The 22,602-nt window shown below is 51.2% G+C and overlaps 1 protein-coding gene across 2 annotated transcripts; it reads right to left on the minus strand.

Moving 5' to 3' along the window:
* Positions 1–1,242: 1,242 nt before the first annotated feature.
* Positions 1,243–18,660, minus strand: LOC122379671 (kielin/chordin-like protein). Of its 2 annotated transcripts, none has more exons than XM_043362059.1 (12): positions 18,308–18,660; positions 17,850–17,969; positions 15,339–15,563; positions 15,064–15,198; positions 11,726–11,854; positions 11,146–11,247; positions 10,688–10,921; positions 10,091–10,291; positions 7,719–7,823; positions 7,260–7,481; positions 2,075–2,195; positions 1,243–1,719 (listed from the first exon to the last, which is right to left on the minus strand). In XM_043362059.1, the coding sequence occupies exons 1-12, from the start codon at positions 18,564–18,566 to the stop codon at positions 1,704–1,706; spliced, it is 1,869 nt and encodes a 622-aa protein (XP_043217994.1). In that variant the 5' UTR covers positions 18,567–18,660; the 3' UTR covers positions 1,243–1,703. The 2 variants fall into 2 exon arrangements, with proteins under 2 accessions (XP_043217994.1, XP_043217993.1); XM_043362058.1 differs by lacking the exons at positions 1,243–1,719; positions 2,075–2,195 and adding exons at positions 3,993–4,619; positions 5,109–5,231 and having other exon boundaries at positions 18,308–18,538.
* Between the last annotated feature and the right edge of the window lie 3,942 nt (positions 18,661–22,602).

Raw genomic sequence — 22,602 nt, forward strand, 5'->3', positions numbered from 1 at the left:
GACTCCATGAGTGGGGCTGGACTGTGGGTGGGGACGCACCCGGCCGAGTGTAAACACCACTTTTGAAATGTTTTTTACTTCGTGTAGGCAGACGAGCACCGAATAATTTCAAAACTTTAAATGCTGTTAACCCGCGCCCTGCATGTGGAGCTGTTTGAACATGAACATCCCTTTGCGGTTTTTCGCGAACATCTCAAAAAGGCGGCGCGGATCACCGCCATCGCCAAGGGTTCCAATGCTTGCCATACCTACACGGAGGAACGGATCGATATCAACGTTTCAGCCATTGATAAGAGCACCAGGGTGTATAGAATTTACACCTTGGAATTTTCAGATCGATGACCTAAGGTCAGGTCAATTTTGTGACTTAAGTCAATAGGAGCAAATTGAAATACGCATCTTTTGACTAAACGTCATACATAACACTATCAAACATCTGGTTACAAGTAGGTACCTAAATATGAAGAATTGAATCGAATGATTGCACTCGTGACCGTGACCCTCTGAGGATAACAGGTCGCGAAAAGTTCCCAACAGTTTTTTTCACTAAAAACTTTTGATACAGGCTTCCTAAAGCGATGAAAATGCCTTAGATGTGTTCAGCTCGACGATACGAATCCAAAGATATGCAACACGACCTTTCCCGGTCAGGTCATGACCTTGACCTGAGGTAACATTTTAAGTTGACCTTTCAAGGTCAAAATATAGTTCATTCGATGCGTTGCAACTAGAGGAGCACGATGCCGGTTAGGGTAGGCTCATGCAGCTTTTGAGTCAAAAGTTATTACAGAAAAACCGTTTCCGCAGAAAGCGTCCGTTTCGGCAGTTTTTATTCTCTGCAGGCTAAACCAATGACCATAGGTCAAATCTGAGAGGATTACTTAGAAAGAGCGCTGTTAGAGGTTATGCGCCGGCCTCACGAAAATTGTCGAAAGAGGCGAGCTCTGACATTCGACGACCTTTGGTGAGCTAAAAATGGCCTCAGTGACTTCGTCAAATCCACACTCTGACTCGTTTCAAACTGTTTCCAAAACTTGTTTACGCTTATTTTGTCGCGCTTCAAGGCTCGACTTTATAGGACTGCAAAACAATAATTGGAAGCATGAGTTCATTCTATCAAAAAGTAATACTCTCGATGGAGAAAAGTCCTTGCTTTTCGTTTTGTAGGAGCCCAGAGGCCTCCACGGAGGAAATCTGAGGACAGGCATCACAACTTCTTGATTTCTTCTCATTCTCAAATACTGTTTCGCTGCATAGTGATTATGTGTATTCCATTCGCTGCATTTTTCACAAAATCGGAAGACGCTGCAACTACATACCAGTAGTGAGAAGACAAACGTAAAATGTATCCCGTCTAGACAGCGTTGGTAACTATTTACCTATTTTTATCTACGGCAATGATCATACGATGCAACAAATTGCTCAAATTTACACATCTACCATTGTTTAGACATTCCATGTGCAAATATGCACCACGTTCCAAGCACAAGCAGAAATGTTCTTTAATGGCGGTGGAAGGCGAAGAGTTGCAGTTGCCGTCACTGGCGGTCAGGAGCGGCGCTCGATCGGCGTCCGTTGCCGTCGGGCGGCGGCCCGGCCGGACTGGCGGCGGGCAGCTACTCCCGCCGCAACTCCCGCCGCTACTCCCGCCGCAACTCCCGCCGCAGTTCCCGCCGCTGCTCCCGCCGTGCGGACGCCAGTATTCAGTAGCCGTTGTTGCTGTCGGCAGGAGCGAGGGTTGCGGTCAGATGATGGGCGCATTGAACAGTGAAGAGACGGTGGGTGGGGGCGGGGGCAGACATGGACGCCGATCACCTGGTAGCGAGGAGGCCAGGCTAGCTGATTTAGGCCTCCTAATCCATCGGAGGCATTAAACGTCTCGTTCCTCTCCGTGTTAACCAACATTTTTATAAACGTTCCTACCTTTCATTACTGTTACATAATCCTTTTCCCTCATATAGGTACTTACATGAATCGACAAAAGGCATAGGTATAGATTTGATGGAGCATTTAGTAGTGATACGATTTCTTACAAACACCGTCACAATTGTAGACATGCATACACTACACGTACCCGGCGGTGTCGAGTCCAGTCAGGCAGGCCATCAGGGTGCAGGCCGCGCCGCCTCCCAAGCAGCTGCACGTGTTGCAGTTGTCCGCGTCCATGAACGTTGAGTTCTCAATGCAGCGGTCTCCTGCAACGGCAGCGACAACTCGTAAGCCTTTGAATCGTGACTCGTGTGTCGTGTGTCGTGTGTCGACAGGACGATACTTTCGCTACGTACGATCACTATATCATCAATGGGCGGGGCTAAAACACGTGAAACTGGGCACATGTTCATTTTAAATGCGTTATCTAGAATGAAATAAATTGCTTTGAGTTATTTAAATTTCACACGAATGAAGGGTGCATACGCCATATTTCGTAATAGGTATTACGTAACTAGAAAACAATCGAGTCAGATTGACTTGGATATCGATGCTGAATCTTTCATTAATTCACCGCAACTCGTCTTCCAGGCGTTTGTTCATAAACGACAACAACGATGGTCGATGCATATATTTTCGAGATTGCAGATTCACCCAGCGTTTCATTTTACCATTGCTCTCTTCGTCCCGTCCAATGGAGTAGCCCCAATGACATTTAGCTTGAATCCCGTACTTCAAATCAACAGTAAGCACTGCAGGGATGCGGAGCCGTGGAAATTTCAGACGGCTCCAGCTCCGGCTCCAGGTCCGGAGAAAAAAATCGGCTCTGGCTCCGGCTCCGGGTGAAATGTTATGGCGGCTCCGGCTCCGGCTCCGGCTCCGAGTAAAATGGTCCGGCTCCGGCGGCTCCGGCTCCGACTCAGTACATCCCCTATGCAATCAATTAAAGGGACCCTCCCACCTTAACATTATATTTGAGTTGAGATAGCCAAAATGGGGTCCCTGGCTCACAATTACCGGTTTCGGCACTCACAACATCGAGAAATGCCGTAAATCGGAAATATTGAATTTCAAAATTGCAGCATTTTGATTCAGAGGGGCTAATGCATAGGAATGCCCCTCTGAATGTGTGACGTCAGCGCAGATATCTAACGATTTTTAAATGTTTGACTAAAACGTTTTGTAGCACGCGGTGGTATATGCTGCTTTGCGCGCAACAAGTGCCGCACTTTCAGCTGCCAAACTATTGCTTCCAAATAAAGTCGCTAGGAACGGCGGAGATACTAAAAAGTAAACAAAAGTAGAAGTCTAATATCTTGAAAACCGGTGAATATTTTTCGGTGAAATTTGGTAGATATTCGTTTTCGCTCTTTCTGAACCGAGCGACATCACTTTCATGCCAATTCATAAACTTTTTTGAAGGTGGGAGGGTCCCTTTAAATACGGGAGGAAGAAAAATTGGATTGGTTATACGCGTTACTCTTTGCCATGACCGGCTCACCGCGTCCCAGCGCTAACGCACCTCGGAGAGAACTGGCAGAACAAAGGACTAGGAAGCGATGGCATTGGAAACGCAGTCGCCGCGAATCGGAGTTCACTGAACCATCGTAAGCTGACACCCGTCTCGGCTGCATTGGGGGGGGGGGGGGGGGAAGAGACGGTGCTGGGAGTCGCAGTCCACTGCACTGGCTTCAAAACAATGGCCGTCACCTGATGACCGGTCCTCATGTTCTGGGGATGCAGTAGACGTGGGGGGACTGGGGAGGGAGGAGCAGACAGGAAGTTGATTGCGTACTGTGGGATACTGGGGATATTCAGCTTTTTTCATTCACTTGATTGCCCATGACGTACTATTGGTCTCAAGATAAGGGCCCAGGCGACCTGTAGTTTTGATGCGGTGAATAAATACCCTTACCCTCGCCACAACTCGGGCCGAGTGCACCCCTCCTCCCAGCCAGCGCCACCCCCACTCGAGTTGTGGGGAGGGTGAGGGTATTCACCGCATCAAAACTACAGGTCGCCTGGGCCCTTATCTTGAGACCAATAGTACGTCATATGTTTTACTGCCTTGTACTGTCAAACCGAACCAGGTCAATTATTTTTTTCCTCTTCAAAAAATAAAAAGGAGCCGGAGTCGCCCCCTTTTTTGGCGGCTCCGGCTCCGGCTCCGGCTCCGGGCTATATTGTTTCACGGCTCCGGCTCCGGCTCCGGCTCCGGGCAAAATATGCCGGCTCCGGCGGCTCCGGCTCCGACTCCGGCTCCGACTCCGCATCCCTGGTAAGCAGCGTTGATATCTTGGGGTTGGACGCATCGAAGCGGATACCAACAAAGAAGCGGCCCTTTCCGCCACCTAAAGACGACAGTCCGGTGAAAGTCCGGGATTTCGGCGGTCGGCTGACTGGATCACGGGGACCCGAGCTCGCGGCCTCGGCACGACGGCGGCGCTAGTAGTTGACCGGCACACACTCGGCCCGCTCCAGGAGCGGCTCGACCGGCTGGCAGCGCTGGCCGGGCGCGCAGGCCGGCGCGCAGGCCGGCCGGCATTTTTGGCCGCAGATCTCCCCGCAGCACTTGTGGCCGGGCGGGCAGAGCCGGTCGTCGTCGCACTGTTTGTTGTAGTGGATGCATCTGATGGCGGGGTTCTCATCCATCCACGGACACTGGCCGGGCCGGTTCGCCTTGTCGCCGTCTGAGGGGAGCATGAGAGAAGGGCTGTGATCAGCTCCAACTAACATTTTTTCTCCGACAGTTGCGACTTATTTTGTCCCAGCCCAACGAATGTTTTTTTTTTTTGCGGAAGAAATGTCATGTTATGTCTATTGTCTAACCATTTTTCATGTCATTCGCCACTTAATTCAGATATATCTAGTAAAATAAGTTAATGCGGATCATGGAGGTAATTGGGGCCACACGCCTTCTACTTACATGAAGTACGTACCTACCTACTTTAAAGCTTAAAATTATCACTTCTATCTCACAAACCAGCTTTTTATGGCACCGGTTAAGGTGTCCGGCTGTCCGGCTGATGGGCTTTTTATATTTGCTAAATATATGTACTAAATTCATTTCATTATAGCAAATATTTTTGTATTTGCTAAATATATGTACCTAAATACTGTACATACGTGGAAAGATTAACGTCTGTCACCGCGGCGGCCAGCCCGGCAGGTTTACTTACATGACGGTCCAGGTATGGGTGTGATGCACCCTAACTTGGTGCACATTGCACCGCCGCCCCTGCAGCTGCACGAGTTACAATACTCGTCGTCCAGGAATCGCGATCCCTCAATACATCGCTCGTCTGCAATAACAGAAAAGGCTCAGCTGAGTTTATCAATCTCCTCCCATAATTGATAATTTCGAGCAGAAAAGGTAGGTAGGTAAATTATTAGTTAGTCTAGGGCATATGGAGATATTGATAAAATTCAATCACCAAAATCCAGAACCGTAGCTGTTAAGCCCACCCTCAGAGCTCGGCAGAATACAGAAGCACCCATCCAGCTGCTAGACCTGGATTTCATGGGCGATTTCGGAGGAAGCTCAGTTAGTACCTACGTACCGATATTGTTACATTTTATGTCAAGCAAAGCAACCAACGCATACCGCAGACGTTCGCGAATAAAAACATTCAGCCACCCGACAAACTTACCTTCTTTTAGAAATAACACGCTGCTTCTGGTAGAAAATCACAAATAAATCTTATATCGACTTACTGAACATAAAAAGTACCTACCAACCTCTAACTCTTCCCGTTGGAACGCCTTACCCAATAGGAAGTAAAATGAGTCTCACGGCAAATAACGCTTCACCAAATTCATAGGCCGATGGTAAAATAACATCAACATCTAGGGCATATGGAGATATTGATAAAATTCAATCACCAAAATTCAACCGTCGCGAAACGTACCAGATGGGAGACCAAGTTGCGCTGAAACTTGGTCTAGGCGACACCCAACGGGAATGGCTTTTCATGTGTCACGGTTGTAGTAGCAGAAGCTGCTTCTGTATATCGAGAACGACTGGGCCGACTGCGCTCAGAAAAGACGCCCGGCTATTGACTGTCTACATGCTCGTAGATGTATAAACCGCGCCCGCGACCCATGCAGAAGCCCAGCTGGATGTTTTGCTTACGGTATGCAGAGCTCACTATTGTTGAGGAACACCTCACCGATAACGGCTCTCTCTCTCTCTCTCTCTCTCTCTCTCTCTCTCTCTCTCTCTCTCTCTCGCTCTCTCGCTCTCTCGCTCTCTCTCTCTCTCTCTCTCTCTCTCTCTCTCTCTCTCTCTCTCTCTCTCTCTCTCTCTCTCTCTCTCTCTCTCTCTCGCTCCCTCTCTCTCGCTCTCTCGCTCTCTCTCTCTCTCTCTCTCTCTCTCTCTCTCTCTCTCTCTCGCTCTCTCTCTCTCTCTCTCTCTCTCTCTCTCTCTCTCTCTCTCTCTCTCTCTCTCTCTCTCTCTCTCTCTCTCTCTCTATAAAAAATAAATAGCTAGATATACCAGCATAAGGCAGTACATATGATATATCCTTAATGTACGGCCTTGAATATACCATTAAAACACTTTTGGAGCGACGAATGATCGAGTACAATAGTACTCGTACCACTCCGGACATCAATTCTACACATCTCGTAGAAAAAAATAGGTCTCAGGTCATCTCAGGTCACGAGTTATAGAGGTCAAACTGGCCATTTTTCGTCGAAAAAGTTGTTCATGGAGGAAAATCGCAAAAAATCAGACTTTCAACCTGGAGTTAACATTGCACCTTTGGTTAAAAAAAAACGTATAAAACAAAATGACTTTCTCGTAATTTCCCAAAATATAAAATCTCTATATCTAGTGATTTTCTAACTAAAAATTTAGAGTTCTTGAGATATTTTAGGTGTAAATTTGGCGAAATTATAAAACTGGTTATATGTCAGAGAACCTGTTACTAGTCTCACACATACCAAAAATCAACAACATATCTAAAACTGTCAGAAATAGGTATAGCCGTTTAAATGACTACAAAATTAGCGATTTTTCATATGACGTCACAGTTTTTTCAGTATTTGTACATAAAATCAGTCTAGGGTAATATGTATGATACATAATCACCTCTCCATGACTAAAAACTATCTTTTACGTAATGAAAGCCACTTTTACAAAAGCAAATATCTTTTTAATGTAAACTGAGTACAATTTGACCTTTTTTGACCTTCTTGTGACGTGATTGCTTCAAGAAGTTTGGTGGCCACGCGGCCTGGTTCAAAATCACTGTTTGACAAAAAGCTGGTTTAGCACCCCATGCCCAAGCTTTAAAGCTTTCTGGAACCCTGTCATTGCTTCATCTCACCCTTTGGCTGAGCCTTGACGATGCCCTCGTGACAGAAGACGCGCAGTCCGCGGATCCTGGGCAGTTCACGGAGACGGGCCGGACAGGTGAGCGGCTTTCCCGAGGTGCGACCCGGCGGACAGCCGCGCCGGCCGCAGGCGTACCGTCCACCGCCGCGGACACAGCGGCACACCGTGTTACACTCGTCTACAATGACGGGCCCGTACTGGCAGGACTGCTCCTCTGGGGGTGGGGGGAGGGTCACAGGTCACATCAAGGTTACAAATGACACGACTATCATCTCTGGGTGGAACTGGACAAACGGTAAACCTCTCCTCTGGTGTGATTCGTGATTCATTCAGCCTGTTTCCCCACAATTGTCTGACAGCGCGGGGACTCCGAAGTCAGGCAGGTCGACGATCACCCCAAGGCCCAATGCCACCATTCCCGACCAGGATGTCTTGGCCTGAGTGGCCTCACCTGGGCTCGTGTCGCACTGTCTGTGGGTGCAGGCGGGCACACCGCCCTCCTGGCAGATACAGAGGTCACAGCCCACCTGGTATTCGGTGCCGGGGCCGCTGCACTCTGTGGAAGGCAGACAAGCGAGTGTGGTGAACGGTTAAACCAAGCGGTGCGGCAAACGTCCGTCGAAGTTGGCTGTCAGACAATCATTGTTTCATAGCTAGATATAAACCACGAAAAGCCTCGCATTGTTTTGACGATAAACTGAGGTTATAATCACGATACTTGTAATAGTGATGGCTGGCATATTTAGGTAAAATGATGAATCCATTTTTAAATAAATCTAGCTCGAATTCTTAAATGGAGCGATTAACAGAGCCGGAGCCGACGCTAAGCAGAGCTGGCTGCTTGGAACCGGACTCCTACCATTCGATTGCGCAATGCCGGGTAACGGGAGAATTTAGATCCCAAAATTTAATGTGCCATCAGAGCCGGATACGGCCTGTCCCACTCAACTTACTTCAATTGGCTGCAGCTGCTATCACCAACCGCAGACCATCCCCGTCAGGAGTCTCAAATATTGCCATCATCGAGGCCCCCTCCCGTGGGAATGGCGTCCCCGCAACCGGGGAGCCAAGTGCCTCGGCCAAAACGTACTGAGCGGGGAACTCAACCACAACAGCGGTTTTCGGGGGCGAGGCGCGGGAAGCCGGCTCACCACGCTTCGCTACTGCTGAGAGCTGGCGACACCGAGACCAACCCCGAGCCCCGCCATCCATGCGGAGTGTGCGGCCGCCGGAACGTCGGCGCTGGATCGGTGCCCTGCCGTGACTGCCAGAGATGGAGGTGCGCTGAAGTGACGGCCACATAACTGATAGAGATGGCAAAGGCAAACGCCGTATGGACGTGCAAAGAATGTGAAAGCCGTCCGTCCCAATCAGCGGAGCAGGCCAGTAACACAGCACGTCCCCGGCGAACAGCAGCCAACGCCACACCACCGACTCCGACGCCTACACTGACAGCGACTCCTACCGGAACGACCCTGACGCCTACACCGGCAGCACCTACCGGAACGACCCTGACGCCTACACCGGCAGCACCTACCGGAACGACCCTGACGCCTACACCAGCAGCACCTACCGGAACGACCCTGACGCCTACACCGGCAGCACCTACCGGAACGGCACCACCACCATCAACAGGAGCAGAGACTGCGCCACGCCGTGGATGTGGTGCGCGCCCGTGTCCGCGACGCCCACCCGTTCCCGGCTGCCACCCCGGGAAACGATGAGCTGACGCGCTGGGAGTCGGTCACGATATCTAAGCTGCCCACTGGGTTGTAACCGCTGACCCGGGACGCGCTGATGAGGATGGGGCTGGCGGAACACGACCGTTGCCCCGCCTGTGCCGAGCCGGACAGCGTGCAGCACTTGCTGGCAGACTGTCCCGCTTACACCCGCACCCGAGGCCGGCTCTGAGGTTTCACCCCATCACTTCAAGAAATCTCCCTGGAGTCGGCCAACAAAATCATCGAGTTCCTCCGCAGAGTGGGGCGCACCGACCCCCAGTCGACGCGCTCCCGCAGCGGACCTCTTAAGGCCGTGTTACACTGCCGAATTTTGGCCACGACCCTGTCGCCGAATCACGTCGTGTAGGAAATCGGCGAACAGTTTACCGACAGAGACGAACAGTTCGCCGACAGAGCCCGATTTGCAGAAAACGGGTGGGGGCCCCCCTAATCGTGCGCGGGTCGAAGCTGATCCATGATTCGGCGAATATCGCGAATGAATGGCGAATCTGTTGCGAATAGTCGGCGATACCTTGGCAACAAGTCGACGCACGCAGCGACATGTCGGCGGCGACTCCGGGACTGTGTGGCGATCATGTTCGTTTATTATAAATTCGGCGAACGGCCACGAAATTTTCATTTTTCATGAAATATTCGTGGCGGTCGTGACGAACCGTAAAAGTCGCGCGGTGGACACCGACTGGTCTGCGAAATGCCAAGACCGTGGAAGAAAGATCCCGAATCGGTCCACGACATAGGATGACTTGCATATTCGTTCACATTCGTGTACCAAAATTCGGCAGTGTAACAAGGGCTTTAGGGGTCCCTGCGGACCCTGCGTGGCGTGCAAGAAGAGAGAAGGAGAAGAGTCTCAAATATCGAGCGCCGGAGCGACTCGAACCCTGGCTCTCAATACCGCGAGTCTAACGCTCTACCAACTGAGCTATGGGACAGGCTGTATGTAGTCATTTGATAGGGTTTCAGGGCTCATCTCACCATGACACAATCACTCAGCTTACCTTCTTGGTTGTCGCAGACTGCCAGGCTCTCGGCCTAGTGCCTACCTTCCCGGGTACCGCAGACTACCAGTCTCTCCTCCTACCTTCTCGGGTGGCCGGCTTGCAGATCTTGTTGCCGTCGCGGACGATGCCTTCCACTTTGGGCGGCGGGCACGGGTTGGCGACGGGCACCAGCTCGCGCCCCTCACACAGGCATTGGATGCAGCCGTTCTGCGACCGGCGCACGAACTCGCAGTGCGCCGGGCAGTCGCTGCCCGGACTGCAGTCCTCGAAGTCGCCAGTGGCTGCCGATAGAAGACTCGCCGTTCATAAATCACGTCGGTGGCGGAAAGCAGAGGCGTCAGTGGATAAATCCGAACACCGGCCTGCTCCTATCACCAATATACTCAGGGTAAACGTCTGACGTTAGTTATGTTAGCGTTACGCCACAGATCATTATCCCAGTTGTCACATTCCAATGGCTTTTCGTCAGAAATGATTAATGAAGTATAGGTCCCTGAGGGTGAAAATGGGAACCTGGCTCAAGGCGATGGCATCAGAGCGGATGGATATCAGACGAAAAAGAGCCTTGCAGGACAGAAGCAAGACGGTAAAATAAAAACGTTTCTGTCACCGAAGTATACCTTAGGTAAGACCTGAAATTTCGTCTACGTGCAAGTTCGCATCCACCGTGGACTCACGTAGGTCGTCGATGGGGCCGCACGCGCGGAAGAAGGCGCCGCTGGACCGGTGGCCGAAGCCAGGCGGACATGGCTCGTCGAAACCGACGTTGACGTCTCCCGGCTTGCCGACACCGCACCGACACTGGATGCAGTCGCGCCGGGGGTCGTACCGCTGGCCGCAGTCGGCCGGGCAGATCTGGTAGACGGGAAGGCCAAGCACGGGCCGCCGCTCGCCGCACACCACAGTCGAGTCTGCGGCCGCCGCGGACAGACCAACGCTGAACGGCCAGGGGACACTCGGGGGCGCGGCAGCGAGTTCACTGAGCAAATCTATTTCGTTGACGCTAAGAAATATGGCGATGACAACAATTCAAGGCCAACAAGAAAGAGGGTTGTTGAGCAAAATAAAATAAAAAATTACTAAAACATTATGATAAAGTGCATTGACAAATCGATAAAATACACGGAAATCTCACCACTCTGCGTTCTGATGCATGGCGTGCAGGCAGGCTCGCCGGTCCGAGTACACACGCACTTTTCGCACGAGCTGAGGTTCCACTCGACACCAGGGGTGCAGCCTGACGGTCAGGTCAGACGGGCGGGACCAAAGGTTGACGGTCAGACTAATGGGTTAGACTGTTGGTCAGACCGGGAAGACAGACTGATGATTACGTGGCTCCGGTCGCCATTTCGTATCTCTTAATGGTGGAGTCAAGTGGTATTACAGCGAGACACGGATCCCCATGAAACAAGCACATACAATGTCCTCATTGTTATCACCAATACCTATGCATACCATAGCTATGGTATGGCGCAGCGAAATACGCTATGGACTTAGGTCTTCATAGCTTAAAAGGTAGCAGCCTTTATCTATGTATAGTCAAGAGATTTAATGTTCTGGCCAAAATATGTTCCTTTCGGAAAGAAATATTTCTCTAACATCCTATATCACCCACTGAAAGGCGCGATCTCCCCTCGTTGCCCTAGTTTCTGATCCTTTTTTACCTACTTTCTGTCCTATCCCCCAGCGCGTGCCACACCCTTCCCTCAGCTCACCGGCAGCCTTGCAGATCTTGACGCCGAGCATGCCGGGGGCGGCGATGAAGCCGGCGGGACACGGCTCGTAGTCGGGCAACACCACGTCTCCGAACTCGAGCGGCGCCGGCCGTGGCGGCCGTGGCGGTGCTGCGGCGGGAGGGGCACTGGTCAGGCCACAGCGCAGAGCAGGGGGCTGGTATGGTGGGCCGGGGCAAGTAGCTCTAGCTCGTACCTATATCAGGTCAGCTCGAATCGGATGGATTAGGCCAGGTCGGGTCGGCCCTCAAGTCGACTTGACAGACTTTCCCAGGTCAGTGCCGACCTGGGAAGCGACCACTTTCCGCAGCTGGTCGCAGTCACCACCAGGAGACACCGCCCCCGTCGCATCAGGAAGACGCGCTGGGCCATCCATAAAGCCGACTGGACGGTTTTCACGGCATGCTGCGAGGAGACGATGACCAACCTGAAGCTGGGAGAGACCTCGCCGCGCTTTCAACGATGCGATCATCGAGGCGAGCGTGCGGTGCGTTCCTCGGGGTGCCCGTGCAGACCCCGAGCCGTAGGCGCTCGACCCGGAGCTGGTGACAGCCTACGACTTCTCCCGTGCCTATGACGTAATCGACCATCAAATGCTGCGACTGTAGATGTCTTGCCAGTTACCACCTTCCACGGTGCCTTGTTTGTTACGCGGATTCACCACTTCCTCCGAGACCGACGCGCCTGCGCGGAGGTCAACGGTGCACGGCGCCGAAACCGTTCATTCCGAGCTGGCCTGCCGCAGGGATCCTTCCTCGCACCGACCCTGTTCACGCTGCGGTCGGCGGACCTTGAAGCGGCGCTGAAGCGGATCTCGTGCAGCTCTGTCATTCTGTACGCCGATGACACTGCAGCACTGTGTTCCGGCGGTGCGATAGCGGGACCCAGATACCGGGTCCAACAAGCGGCGGACACCATAGCGAAGTGGGCCCGCGACTGGAAAATGCGGGTGGAAAGTAGCAAAACGCAAGTTTTAGCTCTGTAACAGCACTACATCGACGCCCAGGACTTACACACCCATGTAGACGGGGCGCGAGTGGACGCTGGGAGACACCTGCACCTTCTCGGCGTGGCCCTGGACCGACAGCTCCACACGGGAGAACACTGCGCGCGCGTCCGAAAGAAGACCAAACCGAGGATCGCACAGCTCCGCAAGATGACCGGGCACTCCTGGAACCTGCGGGAGCCGCAGCTACGAGTAGAAGCCAACGGCTACGTTCGCGGTGCCCTTGAATACGCAGCGGTTGCATGGCTCCCTGCGGCGTCCGAGTCCCACGTGGAGCAACTGGAAGTGGAGATGTGGGCGGCAGCCCGCGTTCTCACCGGGTGCCCCGTGAGCACGCCGAGAGATCCGCTTCTCGCGGAAGCCGGTGTGGTCCCCGTGAGAGCATGCCGGGACCTGTTCGCTGCTAGACTGTGCTGGCTGGCAGCCTCACAAAGAAGCGGCGACCCACTGCGCGCGGTGGCCGAAGCAACGGCCCCACGGCGGCTCCGCACCACCACCGGCTGGCGCGACACGGGGCGCGCGCTCTGGCGAGCGCGGGTGTGCGAGATGTACTTATGGAGGAGCATCTGCACGCCACCATCCCGCCGGCCGCTCCGCCACCAAGGCATGGCGTCTCAGCTGGCCAGATGGCCTTTTCAAGAGGATTATGGGAGATCATATGCCGATGCTGGAGCTCCTGGAGTCTCGTGACGAGGCGGTTACCGTCCACCAGCTGCGGGCGGGAAGGGACACTGGAGCCGCTCGCAGAGCTACCTGCATAGGATCGGACGCCGCCCCGAGCGCGACTGCCCACAGTGCAGCGACCTGGCCCACCCAGCGGCGCTCTGCCTGGTGTGCCGCGAGGGCCCGGACACGCCGGAGCACGTGCTGCTAAGGTGCCCATGCCTGGCAGTGGCGCGAGACTCCGCCTTTTCGGCAACATCAGACCGGACCCTACACAGCTTCGGGACGGCCGGGCCGTGGCGGCCTTGGGCCGCGGCTAACCCATTCACCGAGAGCCGCTGGGCTACGGTCGGCCGTGAGCCGACCCGAGGAGAACAACAACAACTACTAGGCAGACGAGGATCTATTCGTTTGAGATAGATTGGATTGGACAGCACTTGGGCGGACGAGCTGGGTCGGATTAGGCTTGGTTTAGCAAAGCCAGTAGATAGGACAAGTGAAATAAGAGTTTCAAGAGAAGCTATCAGCAAGGTCACCAAGCAGATTGTCCCACACCTTCAGCACTCGCATATTAAACACCCCTGGTGTGGAAACGCACAAAACCCCTCTATCAACCGGCGAGGGTTAATTGATTAAATGAAATGTTGACTGAAATGTATATCCTCGGGTTCAACTCATGCTGACCTATACTAGCCGTACCTACTTCCATGCGCACTCTTGAAAAAAGTGCGAAATAGTACTTCGAAGATTACTCGCTAAATAGTTCTGGACGAAAGTCAGCAAATAAGTACTCGTTGTTCGTCGGTAAATGAAAGCATGTTCCGGCTTCGGCCTCAGCTCAGCGACGAGCTGTACAGTAGGTCTACAAAATAAGTCCTCTCTGTATCCGGGCAGGTGGCGCCTGAGTAGCGCTCAGGCGCTAACTGCCCGCTGGTGACTCACATAGTACATACGGAGAGGACTTATTTTGTAGACCTACTGTACGTCGCCATGCAGCAGGTTGTTTGAAATGGACAAACACTATTCGTTAGAATTGTGTTTTTCTATTGAAATAGCCCGATGCCGTTCGGTCTCGCTATTCACTGCTTGTTTCTCCGCAGTGTCGCCGATTTCTTGCTATTCTTGCTGTTATTGCTGCCATACTGCAATGGATGTCAACGATGATTTGGGGTGCGTTGGATCAAGCGGACGACCAGGGAACTTCTAACGAGCACACGCACAGTAGTTACTAGTTAGAAACCGTTATATAATTCGCGAATTCAATGCGACTAAATACTATATAATTTAGTTGCCCATGTTGAACAAGTGTTATAGTTTTCACTATTTAGCAATCATTTCGGCATCTGTAATACCTACCTACACTGATGATTGCTAGGAATACAGTTTATCCATAGGTTACTAAGAGGCATCCGATGAAATCATTCTCGGGATTAAAAAAAAAAACTAGGAAGGTTTGAACGTTTATGACTGCTAGTTTTTGTTTTCGATAGCAGCAACGGTGGACTGTTTACGCGCCTAAAGAGTTCCACTGTATAGGTAAGATGGCCACATAGAGCTCAGACCCATACGGGTAGGCGTCCCACGGACCCAATACGAGTAGGCGGCCGCCATACCCATTCGAATACGGTGGTTGCTGAAATGCGGTACTCACGTGGCGCGTTGGAGAGGCATCCGATCAGCGTACAGGCGCCGCCGGACGCCCCCGCCGGTCCGCCCATACAGGAGCACGTGTTACACTCCTCCCGCCAGGAGGCGCCCTCCTGGCAGCGGAAGCCGTCGTCCTCCACTGGCAACACAGCACGGCCGTTAGAAACTGAACAAAAACAACACTGAACCATGGCTGCACCATAACTAAATGTGCATTTCCCGAACAACTACTTTCTGGTTACATTGCACATAACGAACAGCTCGTTTTAGGGTTCTAACCGTATTCGAAGTGCACTATGCCGTCCTGGCAGAAGAAGTGTGTGTGCGCCTCGACTCGGATGAGGCCCTCCTGCTGGCAGCGCGTGGGCTTTCCATTGACGCCGTCGTGGTAGCAGATCCCTCCGCCGGGAATGTCGCGCGGCCGGCACTGGTACGCGCCAAACTTGTCACAGAAACAGACGTTATCGCACTGGTCCAGGTAGGTGCGCCCGTACTGGCAGGAGGCTGAAACAGACGATCACAGCCCGTTCAACTACATAAGTTTCATGTCCCTTTGAAAACTCCTCTGGCACTAAGCGCATTGAGAAGTTGTAACATTTTAGGACCGTGCAGAGGTTTACTTATGACGTCATAGATCAGTGACCTAACCTGACCTTGAATGAAATGCGGTTGATGGCAAAAGATCCGGGTTGAATCAAAGGTACGAGAGTATGCTAAATTTCAGCTCTTCATCCCAGCGTGTTCTAAGCTATCGCGAAAAAACCTAACGGGGCGGCACCCGCCCCCCCCCCTCTCCCTACTCGGCATGCGAGTGTTAACCATGCTCCCCCAAAGCACAATTTACGTAAACACGCTATCTGCAATCCGAGACGGTTTATAGTGTCCGAATCCCAATGGTAGGGTGCAGTGTACATTGTATACAGCATTGCAACGCACGAGACTGTATGCATGTTGATAATGCTACACTAAAGCGGTTAGCGACAGACTAATGTTGAGGTCTGGCGTTCCTCGCTGCCCACAGTCGCGGCAACTAAATATTTATGGAAAATCCACCCACGCGGTGCTGCTGTTTATGAGAAATTCCCTTTGCTATAGTGTCTTCAAAGATTGCAACCGTCTCAAAATGACACCAGACTCATTGGTATTCAGCTGAGATATCAACGTATAACGCATTGTCTGAATGGGGACATATACGCTTTAACCTTCCAGGCGGTGGGGGGGGGGGGGGGGGGGACATTTTTTTGCCCCCCCCCCTTTAGTTTTTTTTTCGATATATCTCGAGAACTGCTGCGCCGATCGTCACCAAACTTTCAGTACCCTCCTGTGAACAGCTATTGCACATTGTGACCAATTTTTTCCCCAAAGGCTATGATAGGTTGGACGCTAATGACGTCAGAGTGACGTCATTTCTGCCATTTTCGACCCAAAAAAGGTTTCGCGAGAAGAGCTGTTAGGCCTACAGCTTTAGAGATACAAAAATCAAAAAATAATTTTTTTTTGAATCCTATACCTAATAGCCAAAAAATCCAAAAAGTTTTTGAATTTCGAAAGAAAACGGAAGATATGTGATAGTCCCTACCGCCTTCTATCTACATACCAAATTTGAGATCGACACCTCTTTTTTGGCCAAGTTATAGCGAAAAAACTGTTCAAAATTGATGACGTCAAATTTTCAAACTCAATTTTTAGCAATTTTAGACCTCGTAGCGCAAAACAAAGACCACGATTAGACTCCCCGTGAAGAGCTGCATCGAATCAATACCCATTTTATGCAAAAATATCAACTTTGAAATTTGACCTTTTTTGACCTGACCTTAACCTGACCTCCACCAGATAGTGACCTAAACCGTACCTACCTGATGGTCTTATAACCAACACCATTGAGTTGGAAATGAAAAACTGGCCATAAAACATGCATCGCACAACCTTAGTAAAGTTGGGTTCATGTGGTGACCCTTGGTGACCTTTGGTGACCTGACCTGTGACCTGACCTGGTATGACCAGTGACCTCTAATAGCAACATTATATGTACTAGAAAAATGACGCCCTATCGCTGATTTTCGACAAAATGCGTTTTACTCGGTGTTATAGCGCTTTCCCTAGAAGCCCCGTGAACGGTGAAACATTTTATCTTTGACCTGACCTGTGACGTCATCGGTGACTCCGAGGTCAACAAAATTTGGCTTCCTTCGACAAATTTGACAGGACTATCGAACGCCGTTTAAATTTTTTGGATCCGTCCAGTAGTTTCGGAGATACGGGGGGGGGGCAAAAAAATGCCCCTCCCCACCGCGCGGAAGGTGGCCGGGAGGCCCACCGCCTGCCGGGGGTTAATGGCACCTGTATAAAAGCGTCCTTGTTTCCTGATAATGACTTGACTAATTGGTCTTCAACCCGTGCCGGGCCGAGGGATAGGGTGTTTGAAGAGCCCCATGCAGTTTTCGCAGATATGTCAAAAACGGAGGCGTGGAGTCCCGCCGTTTTTAGCACACCTGTTCATGCATCTTTCCCGCACGTGTGATTAAAATTCCAGACCCAGGTTTCCAGGGATGCGGAGCCGTGGAAATTTCAGCCGGATCCGGCTCCCGCTCCGGATCCGGAGAAAAAATCGGCTCCGGCTCCGGCTCCGGCTCCGAGTAAAATGGTCCGGCTCCGGCTCCGGCTCGCCGATAAACAGCCAACACGGAGTTGTGAAGCACACGATGCCGACAGCGTTACGGGAGTTCACTTAAGACAGCGCCAGTTATAGGACATATGTAAGTTATCTTATAAGCGTCCCTTCGAACTGACCTGCGGGCGGTTCCCTGCAGACGTTGCTGGTGCACTTTATTTTACGTTCTTGGGTGCATCGGCAGGCGTTGCAGCCGTCGTAGGTCCAGGTGCCGGGAGTGCAGCCCGGCTCCTCACCACCTGCGAGAGAGAAACCGATTCTGGCTGCTGCATGCATGTGCACTAATAGCGCCTGTAAAACGTGAACCTAAACCGGTTCATTTAATTTTCATCAGTGCAATGTTGTTAAACGTCACGAAAATTGAAATGAAATTGAAAAAAAATGAAAAAATTGAGGTCTGTTGCTATTATCATGGGTAGGCAACAGGCATACATTTGTTTGAGATGACTGCTTAACATCGCTATACCTGGCTGACGAACATGCCGCTGTGAAGCTCAATATGCATAGGCACATTATAGAGGGCCCACGTTACTGGTCTTTGGCAGAGGCCAGAGCGTTGCGCGGCGCCAACAGTCACCTGGTGGTCGAGGTGCGGGGGGCCGCGTCGGGTCCACGGACGGACCCGGGGGGCGCGCTGGACCCGGAGGGCGCACCGGCCAGATCGGCCGCGGCGGATCCGGCCCTAGAGGCGGCGGCCGGTAGGGGGGCGACACGGCGCCAGCGGCGGCCAGCAGGCCGGTCAGCAGCAGCAGGTGTGTCCTCATCGTGCGGCCGGCGGAGGCGGACTGCCCAGACTCGCCGCCAGCTCGGGCCGTATATACACATACAGCACACATATACAAACTCGGCGACTGGGGTGTGGGTGGGACCCGCGTGGGTGGAGACGCATCTGGCAGAATGTTTACATCACTTCTGAAATATTTCTTTAGGCAGACGATCACTAAGTTGCTTCATAGGTATACCGTATAAACTGTTAACCCGCGCCCTGGTGAGGTCTGTTTATAACGCGACTTGGTGGGGAGAGGGCTAATTTTGCCCCCCCCCCTCGTATTTCCGAAACAATTGGACGGATACGCAAAATTCAAGCGGCGTTCGAAAGCCCTGTCAAATTTGTCTACGGAAATTCAATTTCAATGATCTCGGGGTCACCGATGACGTCACAGGCCAGGTCAAAGACAAAAGGTTTTGCCTTTCACGGGTCTTCTAGGGAATGCGCTTTAACATCGATCAAAACGCATTTCATCGAATATCAGCGACATGGCGTCAGTACCTATAGGTCCAGCGATAGGGCGTCAATATAGGTCACTGATAATACCAGGTCAGGTCACAGGCCAGGTTAGGGGAGAGTGGGGAAAGATGCCCAGGGTTTTACTATGTCATATATTATTCGAAAAGGACAATCGGAAAGCAAAAACTTGGAGTTTCAACGGAAGCCGACATCATTTTTCTCCAAAAATATCACACTTTCGTGCCTGAAATATGATAACGTTTTTTTGCTATTAAGCATTTTCCTGAAGAGGTGAAAGGGGGCATCTTACCCCACAAGGTGGGAAAGATGCCCCCTAACGTTGGGGAAGATGCCCCCTGCACTATAAGTGACATAAATGGGCACGTGAATCGCCTGAACGAATCAGTAGTCCCTTCGAGCCTGCAGTAGACACCAAACGTCATCGTAAGGGCCCTCAAAAGTAGTCGTAAGGGGCTTCAGAGGTCGTCGTTAGGGCCATCATAGTCCAGCGCGGCCAAACAAGCCTCCGTGGTGGCGTTCGGAGACCACTGTGGGGTGGGGCCCTTATAGGTCTTCATGATGCTTGAGGGCCCTCGAGCCCATTGTGGGGACCTCAGATGCCAGCGCGGCCCGTGGAGCCAACGTGGGAGCCCTCAAAGGATGTCGTGAGCGCTCTAATGATCAAAGTGTTCAATGAAATGTCTCCTAACCACCAGATGCTGTTTCTCTATGTTGAAGAATAGGGCGCAATAAGGAATGGAACACATTTTTTAATGAGCTGGAAATATGGCGGCGACAGCGAAGCCACAGTGGTAATAAGCTTTCAAAATTGCCATTAAACGAACAATTAACAATGATAATTAGTTGAATCACTATCTCAAAGATAAACCATGACATTAGCAAAGGTCGAAATAGACTGTTTCGCGTAAGAAAATAGAGAAAATCACCAAAAATGGTCTGCGAGAAAGCTGAGACACCTCACCTGTCCCCGTGGACTGGAACAGGGGCGTAGCCAAGGGGGGGGGGGGCATAGGGGCCATGGCCCCCCTGGAGCCCAAAAGGGCCCCATCGCGGTGTCATAAGTACGGTAAGGGGCACAATAAAAGTAGCGTAAGGGCCCCTCAGGGCACTCCACTGGGTTCGCGGGGCCTTTCGGGCCTGAGACCTTGCCGCTAGGGCCCTCTGGGCTCTCTTCATTGGTTATGAAAGGGCCCTTCGGGCCTGAGGCTTTGCCACTGCTCTCCATTGGATTCGCAGGGGCCCTTCGTAATTTTAAGGTAGTTAAGCAAATAACTACGTCATGAAATGAAAACGTTGGACCCCTTCGCTCACATGGGCCCCTTTCGGTTTGATTGCCCCCCTCCCCCTGAAGAAAATCCTGGCTACGCCCCTGCCCTTAAACGGCTTACATGACCCTCAGACGGCTTACAAGGCTGTCATGGGCTGTAGGGGCCTTTGGCGGTCTGAAGGACCCTCATCCAACCTACGGGGCCCTCAAGACCGCCTTCAGAACCGGCTGAGCGACTCTATGAAGCTATTCGTGGGCCTATCTAGCAGGGACCCATGGACTGCTTTGCTTGCAACTCAGTTCTAACATTTTTTCATTTGTTAAATATTTCTTTTAAAAAATTATTTGGGCCCCCTCCAAATAATAGTGGATGAAATCCGATGACTTTTTGGATTTTGAGGGGGTTTACCTTGGGCCCCCGTAAGTTTGGCCCCCTCCTGGAGGAAATCCTGGCTACGCCCCTGGACTGGAAAAAGAGCGAGTTATTGGTGGTGAAGTAAATGCACACATTCGAGTATTCGTTCGAATCGTGCTTTGGGCAGGACGAAGGTGTGGCGCATTTAAGAACAGGGCGCAATACGACTTCGCTCCCCTACAAATATTATCGCTGGAAATAAAAAAAAGATGTTTCCAGCCAGCGCTGGCCGCCGCCGCTTCCATACCCCGCGCCCGGCTGGGCTATTCAGCCATACGCGCCCCGCCGCGCTGGGGAGGGGCAAATTCTGTCCCCACCCTGTCTAACTTCCAAACTTCTTGTCTTACTTCCGGTCGTAGTAAAACGGGAAATGCGGCAATCGAAAGCTCTAAACAATACGGATCTTTGGGGCAAACATATTTTTGCCTTAATAGGTCAGAGGACAGGTCAAGGTCAGGTCAAAATGTCAAAATGCAAGTTTCTACATTATCGGCTTTGGACCGCAGCTGGCGACAAATAGACTGAGATTGATTATCCAAAACATGTACTTGGGCTACCAAGACAACATTCGTTGCATAAAATGTCATGCAAAGGTCAAGGGCAAGGTCAGTTCGGATCGCCAAAAACGAAATATAGAACAGGGCATGTTCGACACATGTTTTATGGGTCATTTTACTCACAGAACTCAATAGGCACACTCCATAATCCATTAGAGATATCGAACACATTTGGATGAGTTTCAGGTCGAGGTCAGGTCAAAGTCAGGCCAACTAAGGTCAAATTTTGCAGTCGACTGTTATAAAACCCAAAAAGTGTTTATCTGATGCGTTTTTCACGACAAATCGAATGGTGCTATTATTGTTCTTGTATGAGGTCAAACACTCAATTTTTTTTTGAAATTTTGTGTGTCGTGACGTTATAAAAGTTTGAATAACTCCCTCATTTTTGAACCGATTCTTCTAAAAATTAGAAATCAGGTGCACAGATATGGCTTCTTAAACATAACTTTATTAAGTTTTTCGATATGCTCAAAATTTTGAGTTTTTAATATTTTGTCTCCAAAAAAATTAAAAAAGCAAAGGGGTCAAATCTAACATTAAAAAAACGAGGTAGCCATTTTAAAGATAAAGTAGAACCACTTACATGTTTTTTGTTACTTCGTAATTGCATTGTAACTGATGATGTTAGAGGAGTTTGAAGTTTTGCTGTTTTTGAAGCGAAAATGGCGTAATATGACGTCACTGAAACGTCATTACCGCAAAATATTCCGTCAAATTTTGCTCAAATTTTAAGGAAACATGTCGAATTGATGTATGATAAGATACTAAAAGATTGACGTCGCTGGCTTAACGCGTTTGGACATTATTGACAAAAAACGGGAGGGGGCGCCAGATTCTGCCCCCCCCCCCCCCCCCCAGCGGGGCGCGGGATACAAGTCCGTCGTGTATCGTGAGCTGCAGCAAAACTGCAGACGAGCTCTGGTACGGATCACAGGAGCGAAATGTTGAGCTGCAGTCGGGTGCAGTGAGCGATAAACTGAGCAGACACGGCCGTCTGGAAACAACGTCCGTGTGGTGAGTGGTCAGGGTGTGTATGTATAGTGTATACTTTACATAACATAAACTCATCAGCGTCACGCAAAGCTTTACTTTCCACCCGTCTGTGGAGCTATTTGAAGCCGGTGCAAGTGATCCAGTTTCATCATTACAGGCGAGCTGGGCCATGTCAAATGAACAGGGCTTGTATCATCAAACGCCGCCTAAACGCCTTTTTATACTGGAACTAAACACTTCCGAAATATCTCTTTGGCATTAGGCATATAATGCATTACGCAGAGGTCGAAGAACTGCCCAAGCCTGACCTTAGGCCATCATCAGGAAAAATTTGTCACTGTCTTTAACCCGGCCGGGCCCGGGGGGTAATCCCAACCACCGCAGTCCG

The sequence above is a fragment of the Amphibalanus amphitrite genome, unplaced genomic scaffold (genome assembly GCF_019059575.1).
Source record: "Amphibalanus amphitrite isolate SeventyFive unplaced genomic scaffold, NRLGWU_Aamphi_draft 000082F_arrow, whole genome shotgun sequence".
Lineage (NCBI taxonomy): Eukaryota > Metazoa > Arthropoda > Thecostraca > Balanomorpha > Balanidae > Amphibalanus > Amphibalanus amphitrite.